Source organism: Sceloporus occidentalis, unplaced genomic scaffold (genome assembly GCF_023333645.1).
Source record: "Sceloporus occidentalis isolate IW3139 unplaced genomic scaffold, rSceOcc1.0.p SCAF_74, whole genome shotgun sequence".
Classification (NCBI taxonomy): Eukaryota; Metazoa; Chordata; class Lepidosauria; order Squamata; family Phrynosomatidae; genus Sceloporus; species Sceloporus occidentalis.
Genome location: NW_028317054.1, coordinates 325,950 through 351,501, shown reverse-complemented (window position 1 = coordinate 351,501; position 25,552 = coordinate 325,950). Strand labels below are relative to the sequence as shown.

Sequence of the window (25,552 nt, the reverse complement as noted above, 5' to 3'; positions counted from 1 at the left end):
GCTCTGTTTATGTAAGCCCTCACCTAAGCTTTACTTGCCGTAGTGGGAATCCTATTGCTTATGAATTAGGAGTGATTGGTTAATATACCGTGGGGTGGTGAGTCTGACCTTACCAATGTTTTAAGGTGTAAGGAACCTTAAACTAGGTTATATAAAACAGCAGCAACTCATTGGCAGTCTAGCTTGGAGATATTTAAGTAAATTAGTAGACTTGTGCATTCGTCTTCGGGCGAACATGGAAACGAACACGAAGAGTGCGTTTTCGTGTTCGTTCCGAAGACACGCCGAAGAGAAGACGGCGGCGGTAAAACGTAGGCGAAGACGAAGACACACACCACGAAGATCTTCGTGATTGTCTTCGTCTTCGTCTACCATTCCCCCCCTTCATCTTACCTTGTCTTGTCTTCGCGGCTTCGCGGCATCGCGGCAGTTCCCGGAAGTGGAAATCCGCAGGTTCGCCGTCACGGGTTACAGGGCAGTGCGAATGAGCCTATTGGTCGCCTACAGGGACCTCCTCTGGCATCAACCAATTGGTTGATGCCAGAGAAAGACCCTGCAGGTGACCAATAGGCTCACTCGCACGGTCTTTGTAGCCCCTGACAGCGAACCTATGGATTTCCGCTCCCGTTAACCCCTTCGATGCTGCGTTAACACAGCATCGAAGGGGTTAACGGGAGCAGAAATCCATAGGTTAAAGGGCCGTGCAAGCGACCAATAGGCTCACTTGCACGGCCCCTTAACCCTTTAAAAAAAGGTTAACCCCTAACTAATTGAACAGGGAGGGAGACCAGTGGCATCGGCAGTGCCGATGCCACTGGTCTCCCTCCCTGTTCAATTAGTTAAATGTCCGTACGAGCGACTTTATTGGTCGCTCGTACGGACATTTAACCCGGCACAGACTAACTAATTGAACAGGGAGGGAGACCAGTGGCATCGGTCTCCCTCCCTGTTCAATTAGTTAAAGACCAGTGGCATCGGCAGGGCAAGTTGCAGCATTGGGGTTTTAAAACCCCAATGCTGCAACTTACCCTGCCGATGCCACTGGTCTCCCTCCCTGTACAGAGTTAAATGTCCGTACGAGCGACTTTATTGGTCGCTCGTACGGACATTTAACCCGGCACGGACTAACTAATTGAACAGGGAGGGAGACCAGTGGCATCGGTCTCCCTCCCTGTTCAATTAGTTAAAGACCAGTGGCATCGGCAGGGCAAGTTGCAGCATTGGGGTTTTAAAACCCCAATGCTGCAACTTACCCTGCCGATGCCACTGGTCTCCCTCCCTGTACAGAGTTAAATGTCCGTACGAGCGACTTTATTGGTCGCTCGTACGGACATTTAACCCGGCACGGACTAACTAATTGAACAGGGAGGGAGACCAGTGGCATCGGTCTCCCTCCCTGTTCAATTAGTTAAAGACCAGTGGCATCGGCAGGGCAAGTTGCAGCATTGGGGTTTTCAAACCCCAATGCTGCAACTTACCCTGCCGATGCCACTGGTCTCCCTCCCTGTACAGAGTTAAATGTCCGTACGAGCGACTTTATTGTTCGCTCGTACGGACATTTAATTAATTGAACAGGGAGGGAGACCAGTGGGATGTGCCGGGTAAGTTGTAGCATTGGGGTTTTAAAAGTCTGCACGAGCGACCAACAGAGTCGCTCGTGCAGACTTTTAAAACCCCAATGCTGTAACTTACCCGGCAGATCCCACTGGTCTCCCTGTTCTATCAGTTAATAAATTATAGAACAGGGAGACCAGCGGGATCTGCCGGACAATTACGGCACCAGGAGTATAACAGTCTGTACGAGCGACCCTATTGGTCGCCAGCAGGGGGCTCGTCTGCCATCAACCAATGGCAGACGAGCCCCCTGCTGACGACCAATAGAGTTGCTCATACGGACATTTAAACTCCTGGCGCCAGAGCGGCTTTAACCCCGTTTTAACCCCTTAACCGGGGAAAACGAAGAAAACCCGAGCACGAAGAATGTCCGCGAATATTCGCCCGAAGAGAAGACAGGACCAGGCGAATATTCGCGGAATACGAAGTTCTTTTTTTTGCCGAAGACGAGCACAAAGACGAACACGAAGAGCCCCCTGGTGCCCAAGTCTATAAATTAGTACTGATTTGACCATACTAAATACCGTATTGGCTCGGATATAGGCCGCCCCCGTATATAGGCCGCACCCTAAAAGTTTGGTGCTTTTTTAAAGAAAAAGTTTTTTTCATAGACATGCTGCCACTCTGCCCACCCCCCGAGATATGCTGCCACTCTGTCCCCCCCGAGATATGCTGCCACTGCCCCCCCAAGATATGCTGCCACTGTCCTCCTCCTCCCCCCCGAGATATGCTGCCACTGTCCTCCTCCTCCCCCCCGAGATATGCTGCCACTGTCCTCCCCCCCCCCGAGATATGCTGCCACTCTGCCCCCCCGACTTACCAGAGCAGACTCCCGGGTGTCCTGCGGGGCCGGCGGGGGACATCTACGCAATACGCGTATTGCGTAGATGTCCCCTGCCGACCCCCCCAAAAGACAGTCGGGAGTCTGCTCTGGTAAGTCTTGGGGGCAGGGGTAAAACGCATCGTGCGGACGTTCACCGGCTGCGGCGATGCGCGTAAACAACCTCCGCTGCCGGCACGATGCGCTTAGACAACCTCCCGTGCCGGCACTCCCCCCGTGGAAAGTGCCGGCAGGGGAGGCTGTCTTAGCGTATCAGAGAGTAGGATGCAGGTCCCCTGCACCGCTGCGGGGATCTGTATCCTAACTCTGCTGCCTGCCAGGCGCCCGAAACTGCATGTCCTGGGCGTCGGGCGCTAGACCCCGAATATAGGCCGCACCCCCACTTTAAAGACTTAAAGTGGGGGGGGAAGTGCGGCCTGTATTCGAGCCAATACGGTAGTTACTTTCACATAAGTTGATTAATTTGCACAAAAGTTGCAATGGGGGAGTTAAAAGAGTTTAATATAAGTATCCTCTCATGCAAAACTTATTATATACACTTATGTTCAAAAGTTTGGAAAAGTTCCTGGTTAACAATAATGAAACAATAATTTCATGTGTGAGCATTTTTAAAAAAAGAATACTTACTTTAACAGTCAGGTTGTTCCAGGATATTTCTGACGTTGTTATATTATGGTCCTTCCAATAATCCAAGGTTTCATTGCTAGGGTTAGTAGGCTCTGTGCAAGCGCATCTATTAAAATATAAGATCTCGTATTAAAATTTAGTGTGCCGATACATTATACGTCATTAAATAAGAGTAAAATGTGTTCAAGCTTTTCTCTGTATTTTGCTTGTGTTTGAGATAATAGATCACACGCACCTGATGATTTTAGGCACCATTAAACAAATTAGAGCACAAGAGCATCTAGATGTTTCAAGGAATACTTACAACAATACATATCAAAGAAGTCATATGTCTTTAACCAAGATTTATGCTTTCCATTATCCTTATCTATGACCATTAATTTCTTAATTCTATATTAATTACGGTTTAGTTATGTCACAGTTTTGCATTGTACGCATGTACAATACATATGGAATAGTGATGACAAAGTATAACCCATCATCCATCATCTGTCACCGCAGCCTCTATGGACTGCATCTTCTAAAATGTTCTATCTGCCATCTACTGCCACTATGGGAAATGTACCCACAGGTAGAAGAATGGCTTTTGCTGCTGGCAAAGTATGGGTTACTGCAAAAACACCCTGATTCTTCCAGTCTCATAACAATTAATCTTTTTATATGTAATCTCCCTTATAAATGACCTTAGGTGACTTGTAACACATTAATGGGAAGAACAGTTACTTTTTGTTTTGTTTTGTATTATTTCGCTATTTAGCTGATTGCAGTTTGGGGTTCGAAGCAGTAACGACTCATTTCATTTACCCTATATGTCTATATTAAAGACAAAGATGGTCTCCTACAATCAATGTGCCATTCAATAGTTCCTTATAAGAATAATAATAGGGTACAAATAATACCCCTGTAACATTTTTAGTCTATTGCATATTCTTCACTGTGGCACTAAAACAGACATAATGTGCAAATCGCAAATAAAAGTATTAGTTGTCTTTGCTGAACCATGGTACTAATGCAACTGCTCAGTCGTTTATCAGTTTTATAATAACAGAGTAATTATTAATATTAATAACTAAATTATGGGAGTCAAATTGCAGTTAACTCATCATCTTATGTTTTCTTCCCTAAATGATTTCAGTATATTTTAACATATGGATAATTTTGGTCAGCACAACCAACTCAGCTGAAACATTGAAAACAAATATATATTTCACATAACTAATAAATCTAATAAATGAAACACAATCAACATAGAAAAAATATATTCATACCATTTTCTTATCATATGCTTTAATTGATTGATTTTTTTATTTATTTATTTTTTTTATTTCTCCCTCTGGTTGGCATTCATAACTAATAGGAAAAGGAGACTTTACTTACGAATACTGTGTTAGAAGTTCCAAATTATTATTCATGTTGATTGGATGTTTCTCACCTAGTTGAAACAGCTTTTCTAATGCCTCGTAAATGAATATGATGCAGATGAGAGACGCAAATGCTTCTTCGGTAAAGCGCGTAATATAACACACAAGGGAACTTGCATCCGTCGCAACCAAAACAATGCACATAAAGGCGGTCCAGAGACCTATACTAGTTCGTAAGGAGAGGTACGAGAGTCCATATTCCCTACATAAAGAAACGTTATTCTATAATAATAAGGAAAAACGTCTTTAACAGGTTAACATCAAAATGAATAACACAGATAACATATAATAAGAACCATTCGGCCCAACTGCTTTGCCCATTTTCTGAATACTTCTTTAGTCCCTGGCCTTATCTTATATCCAGGATAGCCTTATACCTACTATATGCTTGATTAAACTCCTTTACATACAAATGTAATGTAACATTTACAGTAATAAACTGCAAACACAATTACAAGGCTTTATAAAAAGTGGTGTCTATAGTGGGTCCACTTTAATAATAACATTTTCTTAGTGAAAGTTTTACAGTCAATGCAATTATATACAAAACATGATAAACATAATATGTCTGATTCAATGGCCCGTTTAAAATCCAAATGAAAGAGTTAAAAAAAGAGCAAAAGCTAAAACTACCAGGGCAGTCAATTACTGCTAACTGCTCAAACTCAAATACACATTTACAAGAACATAAGAAGAATCTTCTCATGGCATATACTATCCTCTATTTAAAATTATTACTTGTCTAAGCAATCAAAGCAAAGCTAAAAGGAATTACATAGCTATCAAAATGTGTCCAGATCTTTACATTATACTTTATTATTACTTTACATTATATATATATATATATATCCATACATGTTATCATCATATTGCTGTTAAAACTTTTTTGCAAACATATGTAAGCAGTATTTTAAATACATATAAATATATGCATATAATTTATGTAATTTAAAGCAACAACCATTAGTAATAATAATAACTGGAAAGGACTGAAAATTAAAGGAAAGAAAATATGTTCCAACATTGTGAGGGTTATTTTTAAAACCCATTTAATGGGAGGGGGGGTACTCCCTTAATTGATCTTTTGGACATTTATAAAGATTCACTTATCAGGACTTCATCACAGAACTTTGCTTTAACACCCACATTGGATTAATTTATTCAGAGGTCCTTAAAGGCAATTATTATTATTTTTAGGATTATCTTTTTTATTATTAGTTATTATATAATCAAAATTGGTTTTGTGCACATTGAAGGATAAGGTTTCATCAAAGAAGACAAACATCAATTCAAACAATCAAATTCAATCACGCATTCACATAAAAACAATGCTGGTAAAAAAATAACTTACTTGCAAAATTTGAATAAAATTTTTTCAAACACCAACACTGGTCCTGTGCTCCCCAGAATTGTCAGAGGTTGTCCACCAAACAAAGAATATGCTATTCCTGTCATTGATGCTCCAAAAAGAGATTCTATTGCACTCTAAACAAGACACAAAATACACCCATGTGTTCTCTGTAAATACCAACCTGGTTATGAACTGTTAATGCTAAAAAAATGGTATTAGGTACAACACCTACTATTCGACCTTCAGTTGCCTCTCCAAGAAGACCTCCAAAAGTGATGACAGGAGACATGCACGCACAGTAGAGAAACAGAAACGACGCTAAGCATTGTAAGCTGCAGGCATCCCTGAAGTCGCTCCAGAAAAAAGGTGCTTTTCTCTTGATATCTAATACCAGGCCCCCAAAAAATCTAAAAGAAACAACAAAAAGAACAGCAGTAACTTGTCAACAGTGAAACCCAACTGCCCAGCCCAACTGGGAACGACTTAAGCTGACATGATGAAGGCATTTTTCACAAAACATAACCACATGGAGCCTTTAAGCCTCACCCTATAGGTCATACATTCACACATCACATAGGACAAGTAAAGAGGTTCTATAATAACTTGACATTAATCAACCAATGGTAAAAAAAAATGCCTATATGTTATTTTAGAAGTTTTGGCAATACTCTTTCTTAATTGTTCTATATAACATCATATTGTAGGAGTTTTTTTTTTGTTTTTTTTCCTGCAGCATTCTGTGTGATCTTAAACATGTTGTTTCAGGATGTTTTGCAATTGTTCACAATTGAAGAATTCGACCAACCTTCCAGTTCTTTGCAATTCAGGACCACTATGCCCCTCATGTTCTTCTGCGTCACCTAGAGCTGCTGTGCCATTTGGTACCCCTGGAGTTTTACGTTTCTCCTGGAAAAAATAAAATTGACATGTATTACTTGATATTGAAAGCAGGAGTTGTCTATGGCTGTCAATAAACTAGGGACAACAGGACGGTGTGTGTGAAGAAAAAGAAATCTAATTGCTAAACTTTTTTCAAAAGTGGGCCCTATCATCCCCAGATCAGAAGATAACGCAGTTCATTTTAAAAAAAAGGAAGTAAGATGTCATCAACACACCTATGATCCATGAGTACGACTAAGCACCATCTCTCGGCATGAAACGTGCAAGGTGTTCATCTATGGGGTGGAGTGGTCGAGCAGCTCGGAGGCTGTCGATTCCATGTGTTGTGAGCCTATACACATATATTGGCAGCCCACTTCCCATCTGCTTTCAAGTTCACCTTAAAATCTTACATAACGCGGATATAATTTCTTTTGAAACCGCACTAATGTCAAAGACAGGTTCACTTAAAGCCTAAAATGTTGGTACTGGATCAGAAACAATAACTCAGACCACAATAATGAAAAAATAAAGGAAATGGAACATGAATATGAAATGAAGTCATGCACATTTACTCACCTGTGATGGGACATTTTTTGGTGGTTCAATGCGAATTGAAGGGTCCCACTCTCCAGGTGGAAGCACTGTGACCTGATCAAGAAATTCATCTATTCCAGAGACCAAATCGTTACGATCCTTAGCTTTGTAGGCAACATCATGGAATACCTAATGTTAGATTGGTGTTAATAGAATTATCTTCAAACCATTCCAGAACATTGTTATAAGTATTGTTACCACCAAACATTGTCTCCTATTAGTTAAGTAGTAGACAGTCAAACTGGCTGCTCAACAAAAACAGTTTTTTTATCTTGATAATCTAACACATTAAATGTGCTATGGGTGACTAACATACAACATTGTTCAACAAGCATAGCTTGGTATATGCATGGGATTTATTAACAAAACCTTAGGTGTTTTACAAATCCAACTCGCCAGAGAAAAATCAGTGAGCATGGACTACAATATGAGTCTAGCTGACTCCTGCATAATGCTTAGAGTTTCTTAAACATCACAAAGCAGACCAAACTATGTGTTATGTCTAGCTCAGCTTTTATTGTATAAGTAACATGTTATAATGGATACTAAAGATGATAAGATACAATTTTCCTTCACATGTCTTAATTAATGAAGCCCAGAAAGTATTGAACCAGAAGGAACATGTAGCTCCAAACCCAAATATATCCATCCATTTCTAATAGATTCCCCGTCTCTTGGAAACTACCCACACTTTGTGCTCATATACAAAGTTCTTTAGCAAATAAATAATTTTTCACATTTCCAGACCAGAATATCTTTCTGCCCCCCCCCCCTCCCCTTTAACCTTTAGCAAGTAGCCAGGCGTAACTCCATAGAGTAAGGTTTAAAAGGATGTGTGTGAATGAAAGTTCATTCTCTGAACCCAAGATTAGTTTTATATTTAGCCAATTACAATAGTGGCTTCTTGTCAAAGGATCTGCAAAATATGCTGCTGAAATGCATTTGTCATTTATTATTCATTAGATATGTTCTAACCTATTAATATTTTGGAGTCTTTTAAATGGCAAACATGATTTGCTCTCTGTAAAAGCTTACACAGAGTAAAAGACAGCCAGGGGTCAGAATACACGCACAAGCCCATTCTTTTAAAGAGAGCATATTTTTAGTACTAATGATCTTCTGGGATTTGTTCGCATTTCAATAGATTTCTTGAAATATACGGTTGACTTACATGTAATCAAGAGCTTTGGGAGGATTATTAGCATAATGACCTACTTTCTGACAAACAACATTTCTAAAATGAGCATTTGAAAGTGGTACGGCAGGATTCAAACATCAAACAACAAGAGAGTAATTTAAACACCAGAAACATTAAAGGGACAATCATGCCATCAGTAATCAGTGTGTTGTCTATACTTTTCTCAGCCATATGAGCAGTGTATAGGTGAGAAATGTTGTTGAGTTACTTCTATGGCATCTTCTTGGCACACAGCCTGGCACAAGTGTGGTTTTAGGGTTAAACCATGCCCCACAATGTGTCACCAGCTAGACATTATTAATTTTAAATAATGACTGTTATGTCAAGATTTACTGCCATATGTATTGTGATCAGAGTCAGCCCTTACATCAGCCGCGATGGTTCAATGGGCATGATTTGTGGAGAAAGAGAAATGTTTGTGCCCCGCTGCGAGAAAAGACTGGAGCCATGGGGACAGCCTCTCTCTCCTTATCCTTTTGCTGAAGTGCCCTGGGAGGCCAGATTCACGGAGAAGTGGTCAAAGAAAGAAGACATGGGGTGAAGAGGACGAACACAGAAGAGGCAAGAGAAGAAGCAGAGCTTTGGAAAAGGATACAGAAACATGGAAGTGTGAGCATGAGAGAGTGAATTTATTAATCATGAAATGAAATTATGGATGTGGTTTTGGTGGCAGTACAGCATTTCATCCTTGGACCCAGGGAGCACAATGTCTTGTGCTGGCCCTGATTGTTAAAAAAGGTTTATGATACAGTCATCATAAAAGAAAATGTGGCGTCTATGTGAATATTAACCTGCTTCATTTGTACACTGTTTAACAATAATATACGTATTCTTTTATTAGAGTACAATAAAGAATGGCATACAAAAAGGTAGAAATTGTTATATGGATCCAATATTCATCAAAAATGTACTGTACTTTTTGCTAACGTCAAGGTGGAGACAGAAGCCATTATGTAAAAGTAATATTTGTTTCTAGAGAACAGATACAATTTTCTGCAACTTAAAATGTTGGCAGTAATAGTTGAGTTCATGAAAGTTGACTCGTGTGGCATAAAAAAATAAGATAAATCTAAAACACAAAAAAATTAGTTCCCCAGAGATGGCTGATTAGTGATCCACTTTTTCCTCATCCTATATCTAGTAGAGCAGGAGCTAATTATTTGCCCCAGAGGAGGTATAAAAGCTACCAATGCCTTGCCCCCTATAACATATTCAGCCGGCTAAGGATATTAAAAATAGAATCAACGCTTCTCCTTCCCTCTATCCCTCTTAATAATAGTATGAATGCCACAAGGCATATTTTGGGAGAATTTTTATTGAACATAGTATAACTGCTATAAAGTAGCTCAAACCGAATTACCCCGTCCACTTGATTTTTGTTATTCTGTTCCAAGAATGTTGTACTTTGTTGAGGTTGGCTACTTCCAATGCAGTTACCCATCACTAATGATTAAGTGCTGAACACGTGTTAGTATGCACTTTACTACCTGTTTATTGCTCTGGTTCTGCACTGACATTTTTCTGGCGTATATAAGGGTTTTAGAGTTTGGATTTATTGATGTCTGGAGCTTCATCTGTGAGTGTTTCTATTATCTGTTTCTACTGAAATACACAGTGTCTTATATGCCTTAAGCTGATCAGGCGATGAGAAATGCTTGATTTCAGACCAAATCAGTAGCGGGCATCCAAAAGTAGTGATTGAATGCTGGAAACAGACAATGATGGCTGTTCAGAGAAAGCATCTCGAAAATTCTGAACTAGAGATTGCTTTCTCATAATTCAACGTTTGCCTTAAAAATAATTTTGGCTTCTTAAAAAATAAGCTGTCGTTATGGTTACAGTTTAGTGACATGTTAAGCATTGCTCTGAATGAGTAAAAGGAAAAAAGAGGAGAGGAATAAGAAGTTAACACATATTCAATACATTGGCTCAATAGAAAATCATTGGATTGTCAGCTTAATTTAGGTTTCTGTTATAAATATGTAGTCAACAGCCATGTCACCCTGAAAACCAACTGTGTTCTGTAGGCTAAAAGAATTTGTACATTGTAGCCACTGTCACAAATGTAACAAATTTAGTCAGCAACATTGACTCCAGACCAGACCAGACCAGACCAACATTGACCAACATTGACCAACATTGACTCCAGTGATCCCATATTTGAAACATGTTCCGTATAAAAAAATAATCTCAATCATGAACCATACAATTTACCTCATCTGTCATTAAAGTTGCAATTGATCGGCCGATCTCATGATACTGTTGACCCTTTCCAAGTGGCCCCAGGAGAATGAACAGAAATCTGCAACAAAGTTTGGATGTAACAGGTAAATGTGCAGTGTATGACAATCAACTTAAATGCCTTTTGTAATTTTGTAGAGAAAATACTTTTTAAACAAATGGATAATTATTTACCAAGAATAGAACTTTTTTACCCATGTTAGTTACCCAATTATAGAAATATAATATTCCTATAATGAAAAAAAATATATATATACAAAAATCAACTTGTCTGGAGTGCAGGGCAACTGAGTATTTCTCATAGCTTCGAAATCATCAAATGGCTTCTAAAAAGCCATTTATTTAATTTCTGAAACAGGTGTCTGGCTCAGCATCATGGGAGTGTAACATACAAATTATTACAAAATGTAATAATGGTTAATTGTCATAAAAGCTGTAACTGGCAGAGAACTAATAGCTCAGATTTATTTAACGGTGATGCAGAGCGGATGTGTCTCTGCTGAGCTCTTTAAACCATAGAAATAGCAATCTGACTTTGGTGATTACTTTCATTGGGGGCACGAAGGGGCTCGTGATGCCCGGTGAGATAGGGCTGTTTGCAGCTGTCATGCAGGGGTGAAGTGGCTGGCTGATTATGTTAAAGATACAGGACGAAGCGGACAGGATCCTGTTTGTGGGGAATTCAATGTGAAGCAGGAGACATGAGATCATGAAATCATATATCACAGTTTAGAATAAGGAAAACCTACCTGGATGGGATGGGAACTTCTGTAAGCCCAGAGAGCAAAACCGCAGGAGAGAGCCTAACAAAAGCAACCACGGCCCGATCTAAAAACTCCAGTTCACCAACAAGAATGTTCGAAGCTTCAGCTCCCGGAGGAATCTTTTTCATAAAATGTAAGTCAAACTAAGAAAGAGAAAGAGAGAGCTGGGGATGATGATAACTTTTCAAGATTTCTTTGTCTATTAGTAATGAGAGCTCATTGAATTGGTCTTCAGACCAGGGTATTGATGAAATGAGCAAGGGTTCTCATAATTGGTTTTGTTCTTACAATTAAGAACATTTGAGAGCGTTTTTTCCTGGGTTTCTGTTGCATTTGGTTGGGACGTATTTTTTTGTTGTTTTACCACTTGGTGGCCACTTGCATGAAATGATAAGGATATTTTGTATCTTTTTCTATATCTGCAAACATATTTCTTTTCTTTTTTTTATCTTAAAAACCCTCTTATTTTCTTCTTTGCTGTGTATTGTTTCTTTGCACCTGCTTCAACATTCAAATCACTGACTACACAAATAAACAACATGATTTGTGCAACTGCAAATTACTTTCTTTTACTTGAACAGCTTGTGCCGGCATGTATCCAGCCCCTGTTGTGCATTCAAGGACTAGAACTGCCATGACAGGGGCAGTAAAGGTAAGTAGTCTATGCCATCTAGCTCTGGCTCACCTGGCAATTGCCCGGTTTAAGTCATTGGTATTTGGTTGGGTTGGCTTGGCTGTTTTTTAAAAGGTCAAGCCAATTGCCACTTGGATACTCACTAGTATAGAGAGACAGTTTTTGCCGGAAGTGTGATTGCATAACGTTAACAATGTGCCAAATTTATGGGTGGTCGCATCGCACCATGGCTGCGATGCAAGGTGTTGGGCCGCTGTTCCTAATTAGAGCTGTTTTTTTTTATTGGCAGTCCTAGTCAGAACCAGAATACTAAAAAAAAAATTAATAGCTGACTTTGGGTGCTGAATTTTATTGTGGTTATCTCAAACTTGACAGCTCCAATTATAAAACTAGTAATACTTAAAATATATTCTATTTCTATGTTGTGATGTAATAATGACAAAGGAAGTTGAATAGTACACTGTTTATCGATGCAATGCTTGCATTGGTGCTAACATTACTGTTATCCCCTTTTATTACAGCTCTGCTCAATAAACGGATCCAGTCAATGGCTCCATTTTCACCACGTTGAAACAGAACTGTTTTTATACATGGATTCTAATGCCTTTGTAGTATCTCCATTAGTGGCGGACTGTGATACTAGCGATAGGACCTTATGCAGGTGCAGCATAGATTTGAATCACTTTGTTTTAAAATATACTAAATGCCACTCGGCAGCAGTCCTCTATGTAAATGAAATTGTACATTTTATGGTACATGTCCAGGGGTTGGGTTTAGTAGATGCCTCGGAATACTACACAGGTTGACATGCCATTAACATCAGTTTAATCATCTAAATACAAGCCACAGTGACCACGTTCCGACGTGAATTCGTGAAACGGGCATTTTTTATATGATTCCATCAGCCATCTGTCTCAGACGCCAGCAGATATTCTCTGTTAACATTTATGAGATTATTCATGCAAATGTTGTTGGCATTTAACCAGAGTTTGGGAAAACGGCACTAAAGAATGCTGTATTTTGTCAAATATTTATACAACTAACATTCCAAAAAATAAAAATAATATACATATAAAGCAGCCCAGCAAATTGATAGCTAAGTTTTAAAGACTCATTTCAATTTATGTTTTACTGTTTATAGCATTAAACAGAATTATTGCTTCATAATGCAATTCTCTTGAGTTGCTACAATAACAACTGTATGGTGGTGAGCCAAAAGGTGCCATATACATATACTGTATGTACAAATGGTGCCTGAACAAACCAACAACAAGGCTTTGGGTTTTTAATGGTCCAAAAAAAGAACATTATGTTAACCCACATGGAAGCAGGTACACTTTTATATCCCTTTGACTCAAGGGTTGATTGTGTTGTTACACCAAAGCAACCCTAATACCAAAGTAATACATCATAACATTCAGCTGGCTTCATTGTGACTAGGTATCAGCCTATTCAATTTCATGTAGAAAGGAGGAAAGCATCTTTCATTATAAGCAGTCAGAGGCAGAAGATACTTGTCTTTCACTCACCTTGGTAACATCAAGAGTGCTGTTCTCTCTGCTGACATCAGTTTTGTGTTCAATACAGGAGGGAGCAGACTGCGGAGAAACAAGCTGACCTGCTAAAGAATACGAAGTACAGGGTGGCGTTACAACCCAAAATAACAACACACAAACTATGTGTCCTTAAAAAAAAAATGTGCTCTGTCTTACTTGAGTGATTTGGGACAGAGTACAATACACAGACAATACTTAATAATATTAAACCAGTTATGTTTTTTTTAACCTTTTATCTATGATTACAGGGGTTTTTTTGTACGTGTTCCAATGGTGCCCTTAGATGTAAGTTGACCCATGCGCAATGCATCTTCCATTTAATTTGTCACTGACATGGCATGTAATGGTCTAATAATACATTAAAGACATTAAGTGTCCCCCTTAACACAGTTAAGCTATCAAAGTCTTTTCTGGGTCAACTGAACTCCATGATTAGATGCCTACCACCAAAGGCATACTGAGCCCAGAATATGCCTTACATATGAAGTATAACAGAACAGATTATACTTGAATGGTTTTGCCTTCCACTAGGTTTGACATAATTTAATACATTGAGAAATTTCACCAACTCCTAGGACAAAACAATGGGGTTTATGTACACCCAGTAATTTTAAAGTTGTTAAAATTATTGCAATCGCCAAAGAGGCCAATTACATCTTTGATGATTGGTCCCCTTTCACCATTTAGAATGATAATCGATCTTTATAAATGAACCCCTAGTATGACACATAAAAGAACACAGGGATATTAAAGGGAACCATTGTGACATTTAATGCAAGTATATACGATGCAGGAGCTCAAAGCCCAATACCAGAGTGAAACCGTAGCAAGGACCTTTCCGGAAAATAGAGAAGGGTGGTTTGTGTCTCAATCAAAGATACCTTATGGTTGAACGTCATGCACTAGAAAATGATAAGCGGTAGTTCCTTGGGACATCAGGATGGTAACACTATAGGCAAAAGGTGATAACTGTAGGAAGGCAATCCACTGGATTGGGACAAGAATAGAATACCAGACAAGGGAATAGACAATGACAAAGACAAGCAGAGGTCTGGGTACAAAGCTCAGAATCAGAATAGAAAACAAGCCGAAGTTTCATTCATTTAAGATGGATAATTTGGCATCAGGATCAAGCCAAAGGACATGCACTTATTATCAGATCAGGAAAAAAGGCACAGAGACTCAGCTATCACAGCATATAACAGGCAATGCTCAAAAGAAATGAGCAAGTTTAAACAGCCCTCAAAAGTGTACCCTCGCCCTCTGGGAGAATAGAGATATGGAGACAAAGCAATAAAGGGATGTCCCTAAAAAGATTCCCCACGCATGCACAAAGGATAGCTATGATTGGCTGCTCTTAGCGATGTAGTGCTCGGGCGGACACGTTGGAGTCCATCCAAGAAAAAACCTTATCCTTTAGGTAATTACGTTTCCTGCTGAAAAGCAAGACTAACTTTGTGCAACATTTTATTACTTTTATTGCACTGTTAAATTTTGTGCCTTGTTATGTAATCTAGATTACTCCGGGAGAAAGATTTTGAGAAAAAGAAAGAAAAGGTATAAAGTACAGAGGGATATTTTCTTTTAGAACAGCGTGTACGATAATAATTAGTAATAATCAATGTATAATCTAAAATGTTTAAAAATATATATTTTTTTCTAGGTCAGGTTTTTGTGGGGATGAATTAGGAATATTTTTCCATAAGGAAATTCTATTTTGCGTGCATTTTAAATCGCAGTATATATGCAGAAACACATCCTGGTTTGAAGTGAATAAACATGCTCCAAAAACTTTAGCAAGTCCTTTTCCACATATTGCTTGTGTACTACAGTTTGTAGAACCATCTGTTATGTTATAAGGTACTCGTGATTAACCAAATATGTCATTAGAAAACATTCTAAATAAATAAAAAAGCATATGGAAATTAAAGAGAACCATAAAATTTATGTATTCAAAGCTGGGGATACACAACTGCACAATTTTATTGACATGTAGTTCTAAAGATGCTTCACAAGCCATGTGTTCATGGGAGGTATGGAGCATCAACAGAAGATAACTAGGGATAAGTCAAGAATCTTTAAGTCAAGAACTTAGAGAGGCTCGATACTTTTAGGGGGGGCACTGAGACTGCTTTGTTACCTCTTGTTAGAAGGTAGTTGACACTCACTGCTTTATAAGAAGATATGAGCATAAGAATTGACAGAAAGTAATTCATTATTGCAGGTTGTGCCTCACTTAACTGATCTAAAATTGTGCAGGATCACAAAAAACACAAATTAACCTAGAACTCAAGCGTTGTGGATTTTGTTTTTTACACTACCTCGAAAAACTTCAATGGACTTTTAGAGAGGCCAAAGGTAAGAGATGAGGGAGGAACAGAGATGAGATGAGCCTGTTAGAAATACATACAACAGAGTGAAACAGAAGGATGAATGAGAAAACATACAGTACATTGCACAAGGACCTTATTTACCAATGCATGCAATTCAACTATATAAAAAGGTTTTATTTTTTTAAAGAAAATGGTAGGTATGGGTAACACCATTGGTAAAGCAGAGAACTGCAAAGTAGTTCTGCTTGGGTCACCATTCCCACCGGACAAACATGCTTAAATCTAGACATTTCCAACATTAAACAAGCAGAATTAGAGAAAATGTTAGACAACAGACATGATGTTGATTAAAGAAATACATGAAAATCCTGGAATTCGAGGATTTCAACAAATGGGGAAAAAACATGGAGAAGACATTAGATGATTTGTAAGATAATTACGTGAGGATTCCCCGCATAGCTTTTATACCCAAGAACATATTTCTGCTCCATATACATCTATTTTAATAACAAATAAATGAAGTCCATGCAAAATATTGTGCTATTTATCTGTAATTTCAAACAATAGTCCCCGACTAAAAACAGATTCCCTATCAGCTTTGAATTTTCAGTATGATGTGTATCAGCCACTAGATGGCAAAATGAAACCTTTGTAGATATTAATAGTTTCACAACTAAAAGAAGAATGCTTTGTTTTTTTTTAAATATAATATATTTGACCTGTAATATTAGGTTCAAGCAGAGTGACACTAAAAAAATATTTAAAAAAATTGCCAAATTTCTTAAAAAGCATCGTATGTTGTATCAAAAAATGTAGGTATGGGACCAACTCATACAAACGCCCCATTGGATGGAATCAGACTGACAAGTCAATGGATATGTTTTCCCTGTAATAGCAAAAGTGAGCTAGACCTTGAGGTTCTCCTGAGTGGGGATGTAAACTAGGGCAGGCTATTGGGTTGCTGTTTGTGCTCAGTTAAGTTGGTTTAATACCTGTTTGTATGCGACTTCTCCCTATAGGGAGTTGTTGGGCTTCACCCCAAGTGTTAAATTAGTCCAAATGAGGACATCCTTGCTCACCTGTGGTTAGAATGGCATTAACTACATGCTCTATAAATGCCAAATATACTTCAGTGGTTGTTGGTTTTCTTGGACAGAGGAAGTTCTTCTTGCATTACAGTTCTAGATTGCCCTTGGGAGTGGGATCAGACTGATTTGTAAACCGATGTTCTTCTGCAATGGCACTAGTGAGTTGTCCTTGGTTGAGTTGGTCTCATGTAATCTTTTACATAGTTTAAAGCAATGTGCCCATCTTAGATATGTTGGTGCCCTCTAAATTAGTGATAACAGTATCAGTGTCCATGGGCAGTGTATACACCTAAACAGCCAGGTAAACTGGTATTAAACCAATCAAGTCTAGAGAATTAAGCTAACGGAGGTAAATGAGAAGGGAATTAAAGCCGCTGTTCCAACTGTTCTGCTGGACTCAACACTTTTTAAACTTGATGCTGAATTTGAAAAAAATATGTCTAGTACTGTTGGATCCCCAAACTATTGCCATTCATAATTTTTGCCCGATCGCTTAATTTTTATGTGATGTAAAAATTACCAGACACTGATAGCTTAGGTTGTTGCCATCTGTAAAATTACATATCTGCAAAGGGTCATCTGCTAAGCCTACTAGAGAGTGTAATCAGTATTTTGTCTAAATACAAATAGTAAGAAATTAGTGGAAGGAAGTGTAAAGTGGGAAACAATTTAGAATGGATCTGTTAAATTTGCATGCACAGCCATGATGGTTAGATGAATATCACCTGACATGTTTGAAGGGCTGAACAGATACACATGATTACAACATACAGTCTGGTGGGCAAGAATAAGATTAATATAAAGAAATTGACAGTCTGTAAAATAAGTGCACATACATGGCTTCACCTGGCTGTGAAAGAAAAGTAATTCTTTGGATTTCTGTAAACCAGGTACATTCTATGTATGAAAATATATAAATGTACTTGATGTACTCAAAAGGTTTTCAGCTCCAGTCATAAAGTGTAGTTATTTTGGATGCATTTAGGTATGGCAACTTCGCCCAATTTACTAGGCAAATTCGTTCTTACTGCCATGTGGGGAAAAAAGATTTTGTTTTGTCTTTAATAACCCAGTGGGATCAACTGACTACTTATGTTTTATGGACCTCATTAGCATAAGCAGCACTTTGTTTGCATTGTTATAAATCATCCCCTCTGTGTTGAGTTGAGATAAACATAGACTACTGGAACAATGTAAAACAAGACTTAGTACTTCACAATGCTACACTACATTACATTATACGTATGTATACAATAATAAATGGTTTGTTTTTCATGTAACTTGCCCGTTTAAGTAATTCTTTTCAGGATGTTCTCTGAAAGAATGAGTGGTTTAGGACAACCATTGGTGTTTACTAGATTTTTAGCTAAAGGTGATACCTTCAGGATCTTATTGGTCTCTTTGTTCCATCTAAAGAAGAAACCTACAAGGTCTCAAAAGCACATGTTACGCTACATCTTTTTTTTTTCATTGGGCAAGTAAAAAAGTGAAAAGTTTTATTAAAGGCTCCATGGTATCTCATTTTCTTTAATGAGATATACATAAGTCTAAGAGCTGTGCTGATGGAGGCTACATCTTCTGCTCTCCACTAAAACAGTGGGAACAATGAGATTTTCTTGCATACAGCTGTATCGCTGAACTCTCTAAATGACCTCACAATGACATACTTCAAGTTATGAATCCTCTTAAAAGAAATTACTCACAGAAACAATATAATACATTTGTTAATTTCCTAGTCTAGTATATGGTGAACTTGTGGTAACTTAAATGACTTGATTTGTACCCTAACTCATTGATATTCAAGTTGAGTAGAATTCAGACAAACAGCAAAGCAAGGGATCAGAGCACACCTATCAATATACGTGGTTTTAAATAGTATTCGCAAAATCAAACGTACCATTCTTATCCATAGAATGAGGTTCTGATTGTTTCTTGCCAATGTCAGCAAAGGAACGTACTATTGGAATCCTGTTACTTAGCTTCTTCTGATTTTGATGATGGTGCTGTTTTAATAACGCTTCATGAACTCTTTGACGAACGTCTTCACTCAGCTGTCCTGAAGCTACTTGCTGATCAAGAATCATAGCTGTTAAACAAAATAATAATTAAATAATATGTATATTTAATTTCTTGCAGAAGTGTTATGGATGAAATGTATGTATCATTTTGAAGCGAAACACATTATGTTTCATGTATGAACAACACCTCTAAGTTAATACTCATGATTAAATTGCTGATTGGTCAAGAGTTAGCAGTTTGCAGTAGAAGTGCATTTTCTAAACAAACCTCATTGGGTTTTTTCTGGAATTCAAAAACAATACAACAAGGAGTTTCCAAAGATGCCAGATTCACGACCGGGGTACAGGTTCTGGATCCGCGCTGCAGAATCAGCGCCCTCTGGAGGAGAGAGGACGTACTGCCACCAGGCACAGGAGACAGATCGTACACCACCAAGAATAATGAAAGGTGGAACTCAGGAACAAAAAATAAATAAATAATAATAACGGTATCCGAGGGGTCAGGCAAAAGAGTAGTCGGGGTCACAAGCAAAGGTCAGGGCAGGCAGCAATATAACGGAGGTCAGGTTCAAGCAGGAGTCAATACCAGAAAGCTTAATCAGGATTCAAACGCTAGTGAAAGGCAAAAAGGCACTAACACAGGCAATGGTGTAGTGCCAAATGAGGGTTTAAATATCCCTCCAACAATATGGATCCTCCTACCCTCCTAATTAGGGGGAGGAGGAAAAAGAATAAATGTCGCTTTAAGAGCGACATGAATATTCATAAGACGTAGACGTAGAGGCGCGCGCCCCGGAATTATCCCTCGAAATCGCCGGGGACGCGCGTCTCGCAGGAGAACGGACCCGGCGGCAGCTCACCGTGACGGCACGAGCAGGGAGCCGACTGCGCGGGCTGCGTCTCGGCGTCCCTGCCGGCAGCCCGACGGAGGAGGTAACAATATTTATGTTGGGCACTGTAGTAGGGCACCACCACCCTGGCTACCATGCTGAGCATTGGGATATGACATCATTGCTCAGCGCTCTGCTCAGAGCGACAGCATGCTGTGGAGGCTGTGCCAACAAGGCTCAGTTCTTCACAGTGTAAACAGGCTGGGTGTTGAATCACCCTTGTAAACTGCCCATTGAGTGGTAGTTCACATGGGTGCTTGATCACCCAATAGTAGATGTGTTGGCATATGATGTCATATGTTAGCATTGTGTATTGATCAAGGATGTGGTAGTGAGTGATAAGCAGTGGGACTGTGAGGAGCTTCTAAAGACAGGGCATGAGGCAGAGTCCAGCTTCTCCATGATGAAGAATGGTTCTGCTATCACCAACATAAATATGCATTATAAAGGGACAACCCAGTGAGTTTTCAAGTAACTGGGGCTATTGGTCCCCAATATGCAAAGTTAGACTTCTGAGATCATTTCTCTGTGTAAACACTACAGTAGGTGGGGGAACTTTGCCCTTCTTGCATGAGAAGATCACCTGGGTTGGCATGTTTTAATCCATACTTGGGTCAGTTTGCTAAAATGTTTCATCTTGCCTCAATCTACAGTTTATGATTTAGGCAAAATCTCATAGATTGTCTACAGATAGATATTAGGGAATTTTTGGATGTCAAGAAATTGCTGCATGTTTCTCAATATAGTTAAAAATATCCTTGGATTGTTTCCAAGTAAAATAAACTAGTTTTGGTGAGTAGAAACTATTTGAATGCCTTTATACATATATAGTTTGGGCATATTAGCAAAAGTTCAATTTGTTTTCATCATGACTTTAGAAATTCCAGACTACTCTACCTGTTGAGGATGACAGTTCCTTAATGAAGATGAACCGCCATTAATCCCGATTAATAAGTGACATTATTCACTTCATAATAACTTTAACCCATTTTAATCAGGTAGAAGATGTGTCTTACTTTCAGTGTCTTGTATTAATTGTATTTCAGTGTTTGGTGTAACGGAATAAAAGGGAAAATGAGATAATATTTGTGCATGTCTGAAAAAATACTAATTTCTTTGATTTCATTGAATAGACCTCCGTATTTCAATATGTCATGCCATCTGGGTTTCTTTCTCAGTTATAGAGGCGTTATTGGATAGCAATTAGCAAAAATTAATGATCTCTGTTTGACACATAATTAATCTCGTTGGGAATATGAAACCCTTCATCCACAGAATTTGAAATGGCATCTGGGATTTTGAAATGTAAAAAATACAGCTACATACAGAAAAAAAAAAACATCTGTTGGTTTTTATTTGACATAAAACAAAAGTAGACATCTCCTTCACAGTATTGTTAATAAAGCACAATTTACTCTATTCTTGTCTTGGTAAAAAGCTATTTTAAACAAAAGCTCTTTTCTCCCCACACACGTTTTCAAGATGTCACGCTAAAGAACCATTGTTCTGTTTATCCTTGGTAAGGATATTGTTTAACACGTTTTTTTAAAAAAAGGAAAAAATTAATGTTTATCACCGAGTGTTAAAAGAAAATCATCATGAGTACTGCTTTCAGTCAGGGACTATCTTTTTATGACAAACAAGCTCTGATCTGTGGACAATGGTGGCAGAATTAGCATATCAATGGCTTTCCTCTATCAATGTTATCTCTCCTTGATCTTTTAAGGAACAGTAACTTAACAAAAGGGGATTCTTAAGGGGATTCTTAAAAGGGGACCGCAGCAAATATATTGCAAATAGACCCTAAAGAAAAAGATCTAACAGGCCTATTTGAACACAATTGATTAGAGCTGAATGGAAAGTAAAAATTTGAAGATCTACTGGAGAATTCTCAAAAATTCCACAAAATTCCTGCTTGCATATACTAAAAAATGAGGAATTCAGTATCATTTATTATGCATCCCTGTACAATACCTGCAATTTCTTCCAAGGTATTAGCTCTCATGTCCAGTAGAACGGTACCATGCAGGATACAGCTTCTTAATTCAAACAAGCTATGAAGTGACAACGTGGCAACGTATGGTTTGCTCCACCTTTCTCCACCATCTTCAACATCTTCTTCAAACTTCAGCCATCTTACCAAACAAGAAAGGATTAGGTATACGTATAATATTACATTATTCTTGAACGGTCAATCCCTGTTACTATGCAATTATATTGATTTACACTGGCTATTATTCCAATTTAACACTGAAACACTGGAATACACAGAAACATGGATCATATGTGTATGATATGGGTTACTATATAACAGTAGTAAGCTACTGGGATGTCGAACTACTACAGGAAAAAAATATATACAGTGGCAAGAAAAAGAAAATAAACCCTATGGAAAATAAACCCTATGGAATTACCCATCTGATCTGATCACAAGTACGGACAAACTCAATGTGCTAATAACACAGAAACAACACCTTCATGTCTTTATTCTTGATTATTCTTGATTATAGGGTGCACATCAGCAGAAGCTTCTTGAGAAAAGCTCAATATAACTAAAAATGTGTTGTGAGGGTTTTTTTATGTCAAAGTAGCTCCAAAAACACCCCTCCAATCCTGTTTGATTGATTGGACTCCAGGTCTGCTAACCTGTGACTCCAATTAGTTTATGTTGAAGTGATTAGCCTAGGGGTTCACATACTTTTTTCCAACCCACACTGTGAATGTTCTAATTATGTATTCAATAAAGACAAGGACAATACAACAATCTACGTGTTATCGGTCAAAACAGATATTTTTTATTATTATTAGTTATTATTAATAATATTAATTATTATTATTATTATTCTGACTTAGATGAAGATCATGCCATATTTCAAGATCAAGGGATAAATAAATGCTGGTAAATTCCAAAGGTTTTACTTACTTTTTGTTCCCACTGTATATAATAGATACTTTTAAATTCCTTAAACGTATACATATAAAGAGATGTAGAAAGGCCATTCTTTTAAAGGGCCTCTTGTCCATAAATAATATATTTCTTAGTACACAGGCGTGTTCTGGATGCCAGTCTATAGATAATCTCCTTAGAGCTTTCAAATGGCAGGTAATTGTATTTCACGCTGGCATAAACAGGTTTAAATGGTACCATAGAAAATTTTTCAATCCAGTTGAAGTTTCATGTTTAAAATATAAGCTTTCCAGAGCACAGACTGAACAGTAAATTTACTGTATTACTGATCTTTTCATCTGCAAGAAGGATCATTTTAAAAGGACAGCATCTCCAGCTAGTAATTGTGGAACTCACCTTGCCATCTCTCTCCATTCGGCGTCATCCCCTTCACGTAGGCAAATTTCATCCAGCTCTGTGAAAAGATCATGCGGAATGTGTTCTTCATCATCATCCTCTGTTCCCAGAATGAATTGCACTCTTTGGGATGGAGTGTCTGGAAAGAAATACAATAATTTAATACAATGAGAATTTATCGCTAATGCATTTTTGTTAATACCTTTGGAGGAGCAACATAGTAGTTGGTCTGCAGAGTAATATCTCCCCATTTATAGCACGTATTAGACTTTTCTCTGACTGTATTAACATGCCAAATTAACAGTGTCATGTGACTATTAAAACTATTCTTCAATCTGCAGCAGTGCTGAAGTTAAGTAAGATCCCGTCACGTGGACAACATGCAATGTAAGTCTCCATTTTATTTTTTATTTTTTTTTATTTCAATTATTAAAAAATGATAACAGAACATCAAAGCTCACCATATGTAGGAGATTCTCGACCATCTTCTAACCCTGAGTCACGCTCCCTGTCTCTTTTTCTGTGTTTGTGTCCACGATGCCTGTGACGCCGATGACTTTTTCTCCCCCCAAGAGGTACATGTACTCCAATGAACAGTGTCCGATGACCTACAGAAATACGATAATAAGCCAAGTGAAGATTCTTACTGGTTTTCACATATATACTAGATCCAACTGGTCTTGATTGCAACCAGGGTTCGCATAAATGAGTGATAGTGGATATTTTATTTCACCCCATGAATAACAGTAAGCAATTAATATTAAGTGCACACTCTTATGAACAAGACAAAAGAAACATAATAACAAACAATGTATAACCCAAGAGTAATTAATACACCAACTACCCTTCTTGTGTGTCTAAAAAATCTGATTTAGCTAATGCTTACTAAATGAGCTACGTTTAGCTACATTTTAGCTTTCCCCTGTGGTACAATATAATGATCAGATTGTTCTGTTTAATGAACAGTAGCAACTTCTACAAGACTCTTTTCATCACCGACAAATGACATGTTACTTGTCGGAAGATGTGAACTTAGTCAAAGCAGAGAATCTTATGGAAAACAATTTGATACACAATGTTCTGCTCATAATAGAAAATTGACCATGCCGCAGAAGAGGGTCTCAAGAAATGACAGGAGAGTGACGGCTGACAGATGAGACAACAGAGAGGGAGACAGATTAGGCAAAAGAGAGGAGAAAGACCGATTACTAGATTACTTTTTGCTTAATAACAAAAAAGGAATGCAGCATATTGGTCCAAGAGACCTCTAATGTCTCATCAGCTCATGGAAGTCTACACCTTTTTATGCTGGCCCAAAAATTCATCTTCAGTCAATGATGTCATGCTTTTAGTTTAAGAACTTGGCATGGGCAGGTGAGTTTTTGTCCCTCTATGGCCACCTTCCCATACCTTAAGGTTGAAAAGGAAGGAAAAAGATAGATGGGCAGACAGATAGACTGGAGCCAAACGTAGGCAATTTTATAGAAATAAACCAATATAAACCTATTTGTTCTAAATCCAGATATACTCATTTCTAGATATATATTATATCCAAGTCATATACCAATGTCTTCTAGATAATGATGTCCAAATACACCTATGTGTCACTAGACTAAGTATATATTACATTAACACACAATGTCACCTTCAGAAACTGTTGTACAGAGAGATTTTGATGGTGTAATACATTTCTGGGATAGCTGTTGAAAACAACAGTATATTGTTAATTTAATTCTACCGACAGAAAAAATAAGAAGCTTTTTATGGTTTTACTACAAAGTATTACAACACAAAATCATAAGCTTGTAAGGAGAAAATAACTGAACGTGCAATAAAGTTAGAGGTTTTTTTTTTAATTTTGCTTGGATTATGTTGCATTTAACTTCCAAAAAAACATATTGAGCAAATATGTGCATTGGTCATTCCTTTTCAACATAGATTAATATTCATCAAAAGGTATTTGAACGTGTTGCCCCAAACAGAGCACAGAATGAATCCAGTATTGTCCTAAATAGCAGAGGCATCTTGAAATCAGCCCTGTGCAGACTGACCGCCAGTCCAAATGACTTTAATGAAAGGAATCTCCCAAGAGAAGGACGGGGCTGGAGCTTTGAAACACCCTAATGCTTCATAAAGTCTATTCACCTCAACATTGCCTCATCTCCCTTCAAGTCCCTTTGAAAAACTACCAGGCTG

General features: G+C 38.2%; 1 protein-coding gene across 1 annotated transcript in view; it reads right to left on the bottom strand.

Annotated features, from left to right (window-relative positions):
* The window catches only part of LOC149285905 (sodium-driven chloride bicarbonate exchanger-like), a 47,481-nt gene that overhangs the window by 11,781 nt on the left and 10,148 nt on the right, over window positions 1-25,552 (bottom strand). The window contains exons 3-15 of the mRNA XM_089494700.1: window positions 23,818-23,964; window positions 23,357-23,495; window positions 22,027-22,187; window positions 19,042-19,230; window positions 13,697-13,788; window positions 11,519-11,676; window positions 10,743-10,830; window positions 7,313-7,459; window positions 6,660-6,760; window positions 6,087-6,261; window positions 5,855-5,988; window positions 4,460-4,705; window positions 3,083-3,188 (exon numbers count right to left, since the gene is read on the bottom strand). Of these exons, the coding sequence (XP_089350826.1) occupies window positions 3,083-3,188; window positions 4,460-4,705; window positions 5,855-5,988; window positions 6,087-6,261; window positions 6,660-6,760; window positions 7,313-7,459; window positions 10,743-10,830; window positions 11,519-11,676; window positions 13,697-13,788; window positions 19,042-19,230; window positions 22,027-22,187; window positions 23,357-23,495; window positions 23,818-23,964 (1,883 nt within the window). The remainder of the gene's footprint in view (window positions 1-3,082; window positions 3,189-4,459; window positions 4,706-5,854; window positions 5,989-6,086; window positions 6,262-6,659; window positions 6,761-7,312; window positions 7,460-10,742; window positions 10,831-11,518; window positions 11,677-13,696; window positions 13,789-19,041; window positions 19,231-22,026; window positions 22,188-23,356; window positions 23,496-23,817; window positions 23,965-25,552) is intronic.